General features: G+C 40.2%; 3 protein-coding genes across 3 annotated transcripts; 1 reads left to right on the forward strand and 2 right to left on the reverse strand.

Moving 5' to 3' along the window:
• Positions 1 to 662: 662 nt before the first annotated feature.
• On the reverse strand, positions 663 to 2,504 carry insl3 (insulin-like 3 (Leydig cell)). Its single transcript, XM_010894110.3, has 2 exons — positions 1,609 to 2,504; positions 663 to 1,376 (listed from the first exon to the last, which is right to left on the reverse strand). Exons 1-2 carry the CDS (start codon positions 1,778 to 1,780, stop codon positions 1,078 to 1,080), a joined length of 471 nt encoding a protein of 156 aa, XP_010892412.2. The 5' UTR covers positions 1,781 to 2,504; the 3' UTR covers positions 663 to 1,077.
• Positions 2,505 to 3,443: 939 nt separating this feature from the next.
• On the reverse strand, positions 3,444 to 8,759 carry si:rp71-39b20.4 (potassium voltage-gated channel subfamily V member 2). Its single transcript, XM_010894122.3, has 2 exons — positions 7,037 to 8,759; positions 3,444 to 5,593 (listed from the first exon to the last, which is right to left on the reverse strand). Exons 1-2 carry the CDS (start codon positions 8,366 to 8,368, stop codon positions 5,264 to 5,266), a joined length of 1,662 nt encoding a protein of 553 aa, XP_010892424.1. The 5' UTR covers positions 8,369 to 8,759; the 3' UTR covers positions 3,444 to 5,263.
• Positions 8,760 to 10,435: 1,676 nt separating this feature from the next.
• rps28 (ribosomal protein S28) lies at positions 10,436 to 13,021 on the forward strand. The gene is made up of 4 exons (XM_010894134.2): positions 10,436 to 10,518; positions 10,809 to 10,856; positions 11,806 to 11,931; positions 12,901 to 13,021. Exons 1-3 carry the CDS (start codon positions 10,480 to 10,482, stop codon positions 11,926 to 11,928), a joined length of 210 nt encoding a protein of 69 aa, XP_010892436.1. The 5' UTR covers positions 10,436 to 10,479; the 3' UTR covers positions 11,929 to 11,931; positions 12,901 to 13,021.
• The last annotated feature ends 753 nt before the right edge of the window (positions 13,022 to 13,774 follow it).

The following is a 13,774-nucleotide window of genomic DNA, read 5'->3' on the forward strand; positions in this document are numbered from 1 at the left end:
CTTAATCCTCCAGACTGGAGACGTGCAAAGAGCAATCATAGTGAACTACCTGAGTCAGGTACAGAATGACGGTGTCCATCTACAGCTTGTGGATTTTAACTAACAACCTAGCTGGACCCCGACTGTGGAGCCGAAGACTTGCAAGATATATTAGCATTATCATTTTATTATAGTCTGAGCTCTTGGTCGATGCCCTCAACCTGATTCTTCCTTATCAAAGCACCAGCCAACTGGATTCACTACTTAGATAGAGTGTGATTTGGGAAGCGTAATCTTGCTGCAGCCATATTGACTTTCATTTTTCAATTATGTACCCTGATGAAGATTGTGGTGAAAATGGACATTTCTTAGTGTGAAATGAGAGGACAGACTGAATTTGAATGGGATTTTATTCTAACTGGACAATGTATAACAACAATTTGTTTTTTGGTGATCGTTAATGATTTCAAATGTCACTAGTGACTGTTTTCGTATAAAAAAAAATTGTCATTTAGCTGGCTCTCATATACAGAGCAAGATTGTGCTAAATGCATACATTTTGTCCAACATACCCACAGTATCATGTTTTAAGCTGCTTTCAATATTAATTTAACAGAATATGAAGGTATTTCCTCCAGAACCCCAGTGAAGGGTGATTGTCTACTTGAAACCAACACTCACTCAAGGATCTTCAAAAGCTTTATTATAATGTGATTAAGATGAACAGAAAGAGTTCTTGACAACTATGCAATTCTTTGTTGTCCTTCATTGTGCAAGTGCAAGTGCGAATCAAGTATAATATGATTATACGATATATAAATTATAATTATAAATAAAAGTAATTTTGACAACACTCGATTTTGTAGATACACAAGTCATTCAACAACATTACCCTGACAACTAAATTCACGATTCATGATGTCAAGAAAACGACATGGACATTTGAGTACTAACATAAAGGATCGGCAATTGCAAACCTCAAACATCCAAACAAACGCTGCCAGTAGCTGACCATTCCAGTAGCTGACCAATCCCTCATCTGACGGTCCCTTGTGAAATGTGTCTCTGGCCTAGCATTAGTTTAGCCTTAGCTTCAGCTCAGCAGTACTGGACCAGCTCGCTCAAGGTGCAGCCGGACCTGCAGCACACCCCGGCAGGCCCCGCGTCTCGACGGGTACGAGAGGGCACGGTGTACACAAGGGGGATGGTGGAAGACTCCACATCCCCCTGTAACTGTTGAGGCATGCTGGGAAACCCTAGGTGGGTCAGCTGGTCTCCATTCAGACCGCCGGTGGTGTCCTGGTGGTCTCTCGGTGTTGCCACGTCTCTGACGACTTCTGTCTCTGAGGTCTTCATGTTGGCAAACTGGTCGCTGTTCAGCCAGTCTAGAATTGTCCCTGTAAATTGAAAAACAAAAATAAGACATAATTTACAGTTTAGGCTAATTCAAATCTGTCGGCCGTCAAATGTCTGAGAAGTGGATTCCATTCTCTCTCTGAACTCTACTCACATGCTTTTAATGTAAAAATATCCTGATGCATTTCAGATTCAAACTGAACTGAACTCAAGCACAGTGTCGTAAGAATGACATTGGAAACAAGCGTTATGCCCCTCGAGAGTTATACTCACGGTGCTGTCCGAGATCTGGAGTTGAGCGCTTCAGTCGTGAGCTCCCACAGGATGTGACCACCATACGGATGAACTCTCTGCCACACAGCTTCACCCTGGCGTCCTGCCCCTGGGTTGCATGCATCCCGAGCCCGACGACGACCACGAGTGACAGCAGACACTTAGCGTCCATGGCGTTGACGGTGGTTTGCTCCAAGCCGATGACACAACCGAACTGCAGGATGAGTTGTTTTGCAACGAGCGGAGGAGGGCTGCGATGTGTTGTTGGTTGTGGGAGCCTCCCGGGGCCTTATATCATGCCCCACCGTTTACGCACAGCCTGTCTCCCATTAGGAGCCTTACGGCCTTGGCGAAGGAAAAGGATGTCCTGATCTCGAGATCCCCACTGCAGTGTCAAATGAAGTTCTTCTCAAGGCTGGAACTCTCGTTTGAGATTAGTTGATGTCAAATGATGATCTATGGCATTTTCGGTTGATGGTGTGAATGTGGGGGGGGGGAATGTACTTTCAGATGAGCTGAAATGAGTTTCATTGTAAACATTTTGTTTACTGAACTATCAGAAAAGCCCCTTACCGTGAGACAATCCTTACATTGACCTCACGGATAATAGATCAGTTGTCATAGGTAGCCCAGCCGCTGAGGAGTTGGAGCTGTGGCCACACCTTGCTCTAATGCCAAGCCTGGTTTTGGGGAAACTAATGGTGGGTAGATCCAGCAACCAATAAAGTCTATTTCATGTATTATATTTAACATATTTCATATTTGCTAAATCTAACAATATTTTACAACTTAACCCTGACGAACATCCATGTCACAGCATGTAGTATATCTACGCATTTATGACCATTTTCGTAAAATGAGAATGTTGACATGAATAAATATTTTCTGTGTTCATATGGCATATTTCCTTGGAGACAAGTGTTATTTACTAACCGTGGCTAATGTGTCAGGACTTATCTTGAAGAATGGACACTAATAAAACTGGATGCATGTGCCAAACAGCGTCAAGGTTATGGATAACGACTTCACCAAACGTTTATTGAACACGCACATTGTGCCATATTTGGCATTCTGCTATTGGGATACATCAAATATTGTTCGCTTCAACGACTATCTTCAAACAATAAAACGGTGTCTACAATACAACATTCTGGTCACATGTAGAATAGAAATGCCAAGGAATTCCAAGGGGATATCAGCGTCGACACGCAGTGCACACGTGTGTGCGTAGCCTTGAGTCTCTCCTCTCTTCCATACTTGGCCCCAGGTTGACACTAGCAGCCAACGCCAGACGACTGTCAAAAGCTCTTGACTTCTCCCTGCTTTAGTTGACGTTGAACATAGAAACCATTGCCATCCATTGGGTTCCCTTATCCCTAAATCCTATTAGACAGCTAGTCAGCTTCTACAGCAATGTCTGAAGACTTGTGATCTTGGACTCTGGAGCAAGCTACACACATTTCAACCTTTAAAAGCCAAGCTCAGTCCTGTTTTTAATGATATGTTTCCACACATGGGGTCAAAATAACACTCTTAAATTGTGAAGGATGAAAACACTCTTTTTGTGTAAGGAGCTATTTAAAAAAAAACTGGTTGGAATGTCAGCCTGTTCAGGTGGCATGGAACTTTGGCACACTGTGAGGTCAGATATGTGATCTGATTATATCAGGCCAATAACTGTTCAACTGGGTATGGGGATAGGTTCTAGTCAGGACCATGGTTCCCAAGCAGGGGGACATGGCCCCTGGGGGCACCTGGACTATCCACAGGGTGTACTTGAAAAGAATAATGAGACCATAGGCTTCCTTATAAAATTCAGACAAGTGAAAATTTCCTTCAGTGGTCCTCCAGGCAGATCAACCTTTATTTTGTGGTACACATTTTTGGGGGGGAACCAATGCCCTACACTATTCTAGAACCTCTTATCAGCCAACAAGGGCTACGAACAGTATACATGAATATCTCCAGATTGGTTTGACCCCCAGAGTAATTATTTCATTGGCTAAGATAAATACTTTTATCTTAGCCCATGAAATACATTTATTAAACCAGGGTAGAAATAAATGTAATTATTTTTACCCTAGTAAACCAGTAGAAATACTTTTATTTCTACCCCTGGTTTACTGGCAAAGTTGAATGAGAACACATTTTCATAAACCACATTAACCCGGGAGCAATTTAGGGCTAACTGCCTAGATCAGGGCCAGAATGATAGGTTTTATGCCTTACCAGATCAGGAATTCAATCAGCAGACATGTGGTCACTGGCCAGATGTAATAAACAACATACACAGGGATTAGTTAGGCTATGGGGCTTTGAGAAATTAATCGCTCTAGATGAAAAGTATAACAGTTAAGATGGAAGAACTTGTATAATTGGATACTAATCACATGGTCCGTTAATTGAAAGTAGGTTCTGCATGCAGTAACATATAATACTGTCAAATTGTATACAATTTGACAGTTGGTTCAGTTTTTATAGTGTTAGCTTTAACTGACTACTGCTCTTAACATGTATGGTAGATATATAAGTACCTTGTAAGGTACTATGTCAAATTTGGTTTAAGTTCTCTTAATGAATTAAAGATACCCTACATTTTTCTCGAATGTGACATTAGTTGAATGTTGTTTTTCTGTCTGGAACTAGGAAATAACTGCCTACTGAAAGATTATTCAGTCTGCTATAGTGTTGTTTGTCACATTATAGTAAAATATGTATCTCTAATTGCATGTGTTGATTATAAAAGTGACAGCCTGCAAATGTTAAAGATATAGGCACACTAATCCCCTATTCATTGGAACAGTTAGAGGCCTATTTCCCAGTATCTTTTAGCTCCTGCCCAAGTCAAAAATAAATTTTTTAGAAAAAAAGGGCCTTATAAAACCTAAAAGGGTTGTTTAGATGTCTCCATAGAAGAATGCTTTGGAAAAATGTTTTGGGTCCATATAGAACTTTTTGCACAAAGGATTTTACATTAAACCATAAAGGGTTCTCCTATGAGGACAAGTGGAAATTTTTAAAATATTTTTATATAGTGGTTTCTACAACATAATGACAGTTCATTACTAACTCTGAGTCACCATGTCAAATCTTTAGCTAACTCTTGCAACAATTCATTTAGCCCATCAGTGTTCAGCCAAGCAGCATGAAGCTAGCTAGCTAGCCCAGCAAAGAGCTAGTTTGATAGTTTGCCGCACATAGCCTGGGGCATTTATTAAGGTCTCTGATATACCAAGCCTACCTTGCTGATATTTGTGACAAGTTACTGTGTTCACAAGTGAAAACATTCTAAAGGCAAACTTTGGAAACAATCCAAATGCAAATCTTGTTTTCTTGATCTGAATATTTAGCCCGCTGTTCACTAACATTCTACAACTAGCTAGTTTCACGCTGTCTTTTGGATCTGAACTAGGCTTTGGAAACCGATGTGTGATGAATCCCGTCCATCTGACAGAGTCGCCCTTTGCGTGCCACATCTAAAGCTAAAGCTTAGGGCTTACTCTCCGTCGGCTCAGCCGTAATTCTCCCCTCCGTTGCCCGATGTTTTCTTTCCTAAGTACGCAGGCTTGGAACACAGTCAGAGGCAGATTGGATCTTCCCAGCGCGAGGGTGAGAAAGGCATTTAAGGTTAGCACGGGGCGTTAGCATCAGAATCTCACTCATCGCTCACATGGTCCTGATTGCGGCTTGAATAGTACACAGTGTCACAGTTGTCCTCAGAGTCGTCCGACGGCTGGGGTTCGAAGCAGCCATCGCATTTGCGCCTCAGACGTTTCTTGAGCTGAAAAGTGCGCACCCCTGGCCCTATGGTCTGGGTGTACTCCTGGGCCTTGAGCTTGGCGTAGTAGTCGGAGAACTTGTTGAAGAGGATTGATATGGGCATGCCGTTGAGGATAATGCCAAAGGAGATGCAGCCAAATGCCACGCAGCGACCCATGTAGGAGATGGGCACCACATCACCATAGCCCACGGTGGAAATACTCACCTGCAGGACATATTGGAAAAGGAAACATTTCAGTCAGACCCACGTCCATACAGTAGACCCAGTTTCCTAGCTGACATAACTGGCAGCACATGCTGTATTGGATCTTGAATCAGAATCCAAGCAGGTGACTGAGACAAGGCAAAGGAACAAAGCTCACGATTAATCAAATCTTGCTGTATTTTATGGCATTGTATATGTTCAAAGCCCTTTTTAGATCTTCTAACCAAACACATATCACACACTTGGGAGAAAACGAATACTAATCTGGGTGAACATGCTTAGAAAAATAATGTCCTTAGGTTTTGTTTGTTTTTTGTAAATGGATATTGTTTTACTCCCCATAACTGTTTTGATCTTCAGGAGGCTTCTTTATGGTTTTGGAAGCTTTTCTGGAACCTGAAGTGTTCTCCTTAAAACCTTATAGTATGTGTCTTTCATTTAAAAGAAAATATGTACTGGCCCCCTGTGGGAACCAAATCCAATGGGAATCAAATCCAAGGGCTTTGCTCTACCAACTGAGTGACGCAGGACCATGTGCTCTAAGTAGAGTTACTGATGTATTTCATACTACACAATGATACACGTGATACATTTTCTAAAGAAACGTTTTCTAAAGAGAAAGTTTTCCAGTTTAGATGATTGGGTTTACACAGTCTTCCCCATTCTAAGCAGTCAGAATGGTGGTTAGCAGATGATTACCTGTAAACCTGGAGTTTATTTACTTCATCTTGTTAGGGTATACCTAGACTCTCAAGAAAGGCTTTGCAATGTATTGAAATAAATAATATAAGGCTAAAATGTACCGTACAGGGTAGAACCATTTAGTAGAGGTTCCATGAAAAACCTCTTCCCCAAACTAAAGAACCCTGGTTTGACCTTTTTTTTTTATAAGAATCAAGGTCATGACTATTGTTGATCATGATGTTAGTTAGATCAATTAGTTAGTTAGATAAAGAAACATTTCTGAGAATACCAAGTACCAATTGAATCCCAGAGAAGCAGGAACCAATCCAACTTTTCCAATCAAACTGAATAGCATGGCTAGAAACGAAAGGCATTACACGGTATTAGACGAGATTAGACACATACAAGTTAACAGCTGCAGTGGGATAATGCCTTTAATGTCCTCCAGCAAAGAGAAAGACACCACACAAACTGTGTTGCTATGATGCACTAACACAATGGCATGCCCAACATTGGAAGTAGTGAATAAATCAAATTAAATAAATCAAATTACATTCTATCAGTGAAAAATGCAACCAGTTAGAAAACCATTTTTGTTATGTCTCACAGTCGGGCTTGAAAAGTCTTGTGACACTTTCTTAATGATAAAAGTAAACAAAAAAACAGTAAAATATATTTTTGGTGAACTGTGAATGACAGATGTAATTAATAAATACAGCTTTATAAATGAAACTTAGATGGCAGAAGATGTCCACTCACCGCGGCCCACCACCAGGCGTCCGGTATGCTGCTGAACGGTGTTCCTGGCTGTTCCATCTCCACAGAGTGCATGAGAGCCGAGAAGGTGAAAATGCCCATGATAATGAACAGGAACAGGCAGCACACCTGCTCCGAGCACTGTCGGATGGTGAAGCCGAATGCCCTCATCCCGGTCGAGTGCTTGGCCAGTTTCAGGATGCGGAAGATGCGCATGAGCTTGACCACCTTGAGTACTTTGCTGACCTTGCTGACCCGGGCCATGGTCTTCAGGTCCTCCTGGGCAGCGGTGTCGTCAACATCTGTGAAAATCTCAAAAATGATCTGGATGAAGTAGGGCATGACAGCCAACAAGTCAACAAAGTTCAGGGCACTTTTCACAAAGTGTTTGATGTCGCAGGTGGTAAGCAGCCGCAGGAAGTACTCAAAGGTGAAGAAGACTATGGAGACGATCTCCACGCACTCCATGTAGGTCTTGCCGTAAAAGGTGTACTTTTTCAGCTCCTTCACCGTATTCAGGGTCATTGCCACGATGGAGATGAGTACGAAGAGGCTGGAGAACACGGCAAAAGCCTTGGCCGCTAACGAGGAGTAAGGGTTCTCCATCAGATCCCAGAGGGCCTTACGTATCCCTCCTAGAAACATGGTCTTGAACATGGCCTCCTCGTTCCCATGGGCTGGCTTGATCTCATCGATCAGCTCCTGGTTGACCTTCAATTGGTCTTTGATCTCGTCCACTTTCTCCTCAAATAAAATGCGGCAACACCTAGGAGTGTCCCCCATTCGCAGACCCCAGAAGTTCATCTCCTCCTCGAAATTGAGCGGGCACAAACTTTCCATCACCCACATGACATTGCTGCAGTAGAAGTGGAATATGTGGTGGAAAAAAGTGGGGTCCCGATCAAAGAAGAACTCATTTTTGCGGACTGAGTAATCATCGCAGAGTGTCAGCCTTTTCACAGGATCAGTACAGAGGGCTAGAGAGCCAATCCTGGTTTTAGGGTAGCGAAGAACCAAATGGACTGGTATGTGAAAAACCTTCCCACCCACATTGATGTTGACTATATTGGATTGTCTAGCGAGAGACTTTTTGACCACCTCCTTTTTCTTCTTGGGCCCTTTTGCTTTTGGGGCCACTTTCTGAGGGGTCGGACCATCCAGGTCATCCATAGACGTCCACGCTTTCACAGAGCTCTCCTGTGCAAAGGGAAAGGCAGCTTCCGGTTCCTCTTTGCTCTGGACAAAGCTGGTGTTCAGCTTCACACTTGCGAACAAACTGGAGCGCCGCTTTCTCAACTTTTTTAGGTGGTGCATGTTTTTTAAAGGCACTTCCATTGTGAGGATCCAGGGAGAAACAAGGAACCTGGTTCACCCAGTGAGGGTTATTTCAGTAAAGATGATTCCAACAGATCCAATGTTCCACAGGTTTTCCATACCTTAAAACAAAGAACAACAAGAACGTTTTCTTCCTTTTCCTTGTTTTACAAATTCAGCAGGGAGAGAAACAGCTACACTGTGTTTGTTTCAATGTGCAAGAAGATCATGAGTTGAGAATTCATCCTCCTCCCTGATTCTCTAATCCCATTGCTGTTCTTTCTGTCCCAACGGGAGTTAAAAATACTGTCCGCGAGGATTAGTGTTGTGATCTAAGGATTTGGTGCTGGGAGGAGGGAATGGCAGAGCAGAGACAGCAGTCATCCATTTGTGACAGGGCTATTAAAGGCTTACAGGTACATGCAGTTCAATCTGGACAGAATTTAATAGTAACAACATCATTATGCATACCTGAATATTTTCACATCTATTCCACATCTAATCACTACTATACTGTAATCAATCCACTTTTTCACAGGACTGGTAGCCATTTTATCCTGCAGATCACTTCCCTGTAATTTTCCATTAGTTACAGTGGACTATAGACAGTCTTTACCCATATTTACATATTACATTTTCTTCTTGATATACTCATATTTACATTTTCATCTACACATTGTGAGAAATACTTTCAATGAATTGGAAGAAGCACAGCTTTTAAAATTGCAGCTCCATTCTGAATAATGATACTTCGTTATAGTCAGGCAAGCTCTACTCTGACATCTAGCTGTCAGTATTTAGTGTTGTATTACCACAAGAACAAATGTATAGCTAGATATAGTGTAGAACATCTAGTTTTACATATAATTACATAAGTTTTACATTGGTTGATCTACATATTCCATCATACACAACGACTCAAAATAACTGGTAGATTAGTTATACAGACCAATTTTATTCATTATACATTGTCTTTATGATCTTCTCGGATACAGCTAATACTTCTACCAGAGCTGATAGATTGTAATGTTCCACCACTGGCCTTTTACCTTTTCAACCAAAAGAACACAACAATCTTTAGCAATAAACAAATACATTTAAAATATTTATTTTACATCACACCCCTAAAAGTAATGTTTAACCATAATAATATTAATAAAATAATATACTTATAATAAACGTATACAATAATATTTTTTTGCCATTTGGTAATTAGAAGGCCAAGTGTGTTTGAATCTTTTGAAGAATTTTAATGGAATGATTTGTGATCATCAAATGACTACTTCTCTAGATGATGCATAAGGGGTATTATAACAATTTACAAAAAAATTTGTGTTTACAAATAAAACGTTTTAAAATGATTGATTTATCTTCTTAAGCACAGAATAATATTAGAGTAGCAGATGTTTATGAGTAAGCTAAGGTAGAGAATTTAACCTTAAACTAGTATATCAAACAAACTACACTAACATATTATGTGTATTCGTTTAAAAAAAAAAACTATAAATTGAACCAAGGATTTAAGGTAGATGTATTTGGGGTGAAGATTTCTGGGTAAAACCGCACAGCCTTCGGGGGTGTTTTTTTAAATAATACCCTTTCCTAACAATTACTCTTCGGCGGGTTAGGGTTAGCACAATAAGTAAGTGTCCAATCCATCATAGTTTTGGAATTCAATTTGCTACAGAAATGTTCAAACCCGGGCGTAAAACATCATGTGCTACTTCCCAGTTTTCTATTTATGGCAAGCATGTGAAGCTAGTGTATTTTATGAGCTACACCGCTGCATAAATCATGTTGGAGAACATCATTACAAAAATGTTACATATTTTAATTATGCCGCAAAATTTTTAACGCAGAATGGATTACTATAAAACCAAAGATGCATTATCCTGGTTTTCCCACCCCGGAGTGAGATTAACCAGAACACCGGAACCGGAAACGTATTTGTTTTAAATAGTCGATCTTTTTTATTCAGGAAAGTAAATACTTTCATTAAAATCACGAATAATAAAAAGTAATAAAATGTAGATGGCGTAAATCCATTACAAGTGTAAAAATATTTTGGATTGCAGTTTACATATATATCCAACTCACACCACGTGACTTCCTTTCCGGTTTAACCTGACAATATGGATGCCAGCCGCGTGCAGCCGATCAAGCTTGCTAGAGTAAGAAAACTCTGTATTTTGTGAAATATTGTAAATAAAATGAATCTGTTCATTCATAAATATGCAGTCTGTAATTTGACCTCATTTACAAAAAAGTTATTGCCGTTGTTATTGTGTACGGAGCATGGGGCCTCATCTCTTGGTGTCCTGCGCGTGTTGGCACTGCTACTAGGGTTACAGCAGCCATTATTAGCTTGCTAGCCGACTCTTATTAACGTGTTAAAAACACGGTGGTATTTCACCACCTTGTAAAACCAATTTATAATTTGCTGTTAACATTTCTTTTCCAGGTCACCAAGGTGCTCGGGAGAACCGGTTCCCAGGGCCAGTGTACCCAGGTACAATTGTATAACGTATTTTATGAAAAAGCTAACGCGTTAAAGTAGCTACAGCGCTAACGCTGTGCCTCGTCAATATTGGTTAGCCAATTTACTAGTTAAAAATGTAGGTGGCTGGGTCGTGTTGATACTGTGTTAACGCATTTATGTTTTTACATTTGTCTATTTCATACTGACATGTATCCGATATAAGATTAGTTTGAGATGTGCGTTACGCATAGTTGACCACCAAGCATGCAGGCTCGATACACCCAGGTAATGACACATGGTAGCTTTAAAATTCTCTGGAATTTACTACTGTGGTCATTGTCAAAACTACTATTACTTGTTTAACTATTCGAATTTTTAGTATTTGCTGTTCTGTTTTTGCTAGTCACAAATGTTTTCAGTTTTTACATTTAACGATACAGGGCCCTACAGTTAAGGTCAAAAATATTTAAAGTTTAACAAACATGTTATAGTTACTAGTGCTTATTCATAATAGTGACATAATGGTAACTTGGACTATCTTATTTTTGAAGTCTCAATTGAAAACAGATGCAGTATACTTATACTAATATCTTTTGAAACTGCATGTTTCCTCACAGGTAGTCAGTCCAAAATAACCTGCAGTTAGCAGTCTGTCTCTTTGTAAGCTGGCTTAGCTTGTTCCTGAGTAGTTGAGTTTAACTTAGCTAACAAATCATATCCTTGGTTAAAATATACTGTTTAAAAGGACCTGTTTTGTTCCCTGAAAACGTTGATTAGAATGTCAATTGGCACTGACTTTTCAACCATTAGCCGAACGTTAGTGTAGGTAGCCACATGAGGTATACGTTCAATAGTCTGAAATGCCTTTCATAGGTTGTGATGCATCTGTTATTGAAACCACTCGCATGAGGTCTGCTTTAAGGACTATTTGGGTCCTTGTCTTTATTTGGGATGAGTCTGATTCCTGCTGGTCCCTCAGGTCCGTGTGGAGTTCATGGATGACAGCAACCGGTCCATCATCAGGAACGTGAAGGGGCCCGTGAGAGAGGGCGACGTGCTGACACTTCTTGAGTCTGAAAGAGAAGCCAGGAGGCTGCGATAGAAGGTGAATATAATGCTGTTCGTGGGGTGTGGTGTTTAATGTGCTCTTATAAAATGGTGTACCTGGTTTTCCTCAGGCCTAATCAGTCAGTTATTCAACATTTTGAAATGTGTAGTTGGTTAGGGCGAGTAAAAGATTCTTCACATTAATGTAATTAAGTAGTTCCTGACGTTTTCACACACTCCTCTGCAAATGTCGTGTAGCCAGGACTGTCAAAATGTTCCTGAGACTATTTGAATATTTGTCCATAAGTATGGACTATATGAATATCAATATTGTATGTGTTGAATGTATTTCAAACTGTTTGCGTGTGTTATCCTGTTTTAGTATAAGGTACATTACCCAACACATTAAAATCAGGGAAAAAAAGCTAGGTAATTCATGTAAGTTTTAGCCTTATAGGCATACGTGCTTAAAATATACTTCGTATCTGATGTTCCATTGGGTCGATCTGGACTTCCCAACCACTTGGCCAAATTTGCTTTATTGGTTCTGACAAGTATTAAAGTTGTCGATGGTGCTTTGCTGCTGTTTTAATTCAAACAAGGCTTTCACTTGTTGAAACAAACTTCAGATCTCGTTGTGCACATTACATTGACTCCAACCCAGTGGCTTTAATATCAGCTCACAGAAAATTTTTCAGACCAAATAGCCACTAAACCACATTCAGAGTTGATATGAAGAGCTGAACAATTAACACAATGCTTACAAGGCAGATTTTAGGACTGTTGCACATGAAACTCATAAATTGGACTGCTCTGCCAAAAGCTAAGGAAACTCCAAAGCACTGCTACTATGTGGTTTCTTCAGCAGAACTCAATACATCCATACAACCACTTGTAGCTATAGGTGAACTGATGTCTTTTCAACTCTTGATACCCTAGGGACACTGCAATACGACTTCTATACAATGATTGCCTCATCGCTGGTAGTGGTGTGTGTAAATTAACATTCCCACTTCTTTCCTTGCAGTGTACGGAGACGATGTGAGATGAACCCAATTTGTATGTTATCAAGCCAACGGCAAACACCCAAGATGACACCACATTTCACTTGTGCAAAGTTTTTGGAAATAAAATGTTGTTCAGGCTGAGTATTTGTCCCTTTACTGTTTAATTTCCTTTTGCAGTTCAGTGGTGTGTTGACATGGCAATATTTAAATATACTTAATTCCTAGGTCACTGTTGATGTCAACTAGGGCTGTCAAAATTACTCAAAAATAACATTTGAATATTCCCTCTAAAAAAACACTATTAGAACTATTCGAACCTGGTTGCGCATGCACATTTTGTCAATGACGCGCATTACGTCAATAACAGGACAAATTAATACAAAGAGACATAGACTACCTATACAAGTAGTTAAGTTTGAACCTATTTGACAACGTATTACCTACACAAAAACAAGTAAATAAAATGACCAAGACCGCAGACCTCACGCTCGCTCAAGCACTTTCTCTCGCCCTCACGCTCTCTGCGCAATAACTGTTTAAAATGAACAACAATAAACACATTTTGAATGCTGATCAAGAGTTTTGTGCAAGCAATATAAGGTCGTGACTATTGTCCCAAATATAGCAGGCTTCATTCAGTGATTAAAACAAATATTAACATTATTTGAAGTTTCACAGTTGTAGAGTATCCAGTAGAACCTAACCTTTGTTGAGCTGAAATGAAGACCGATTCAGCAACTGCATGACCTATTTCTCGCTTAAAACGTTTTCAGAAACACGTTTCAGTGAACGAATTTTGTAAAATACGAGATCGTATTCTCAACGAGCCGCCATGACACTGTTGAAATACTCGAGTAGCCAGACCCACATCACGCGTTCATCCAATCAGCTGCT

The sequence above is a fragment of the Esox lucius genome, chromosome 3, assembly GCF_011004845.1.
Source record: "Esox lucius isolate fEsoLuc1 chromosome 3, fEsoLuc1.pri, whole genome shotgun sequence".
NCBI lineage: Eukaryota > Metazoa > Chordata > Actinopteri > Esociformes > Esocidae > Esox > Esox lucius.

Bases quoted from the DNA above. Each gene is read 5' to 3' on its own strand.
- insl3 (XM_010894110.3), bottom strand. From the start codon at position 1,780: ATGGACGCTAAGTGTCTGCTGTCACTCGTGGTCGTCGTCGGGCTCGGG. The intron at 1,377-1,608 runs GTGAGTATAACT...TTCAATTTACAG, and splicing joins TCCAGATCTCGGACAGCACC to GGACAATTCTAGACTGGCTG.
- si:rp71-39b20.4 (XM_010894122.3), bottom strand. From the start codon at position 8,368: ATGGAAGTGCCTTTAAAAAACATGCACCACCTAAAAAAGTTGAGAAAG. The intron at 5,594-7,036 runs GTGAGTGGACAT...TATGTCCTGCAG, and splicing joins ACGCCTGGTGGTGGGCCGCG to GTGAGTATTTCCACCGTGGG.
- rps28 (XM_010894134.2), top strand. From the start codon at position 10,480: ATGGATGCCAGCCGCGTGCAGCCGATCAAGCTTGCTAGA. The intron at 10,519-10,808 runs GTAAGAAAACTC...TTTCTTTTCCAG, and splicing joins AGCCGATCAAGCTTGCTAGA to GTCACCAAGGTGCTCGGGAG. The intron at 10,857-11,805 runs GTACAATTGTAT...CTGGTCCCTCAG, and splicing joins CCCAGGGCCAGTGTACCCAG to GTCCGTGTGGAGTTCATGGA.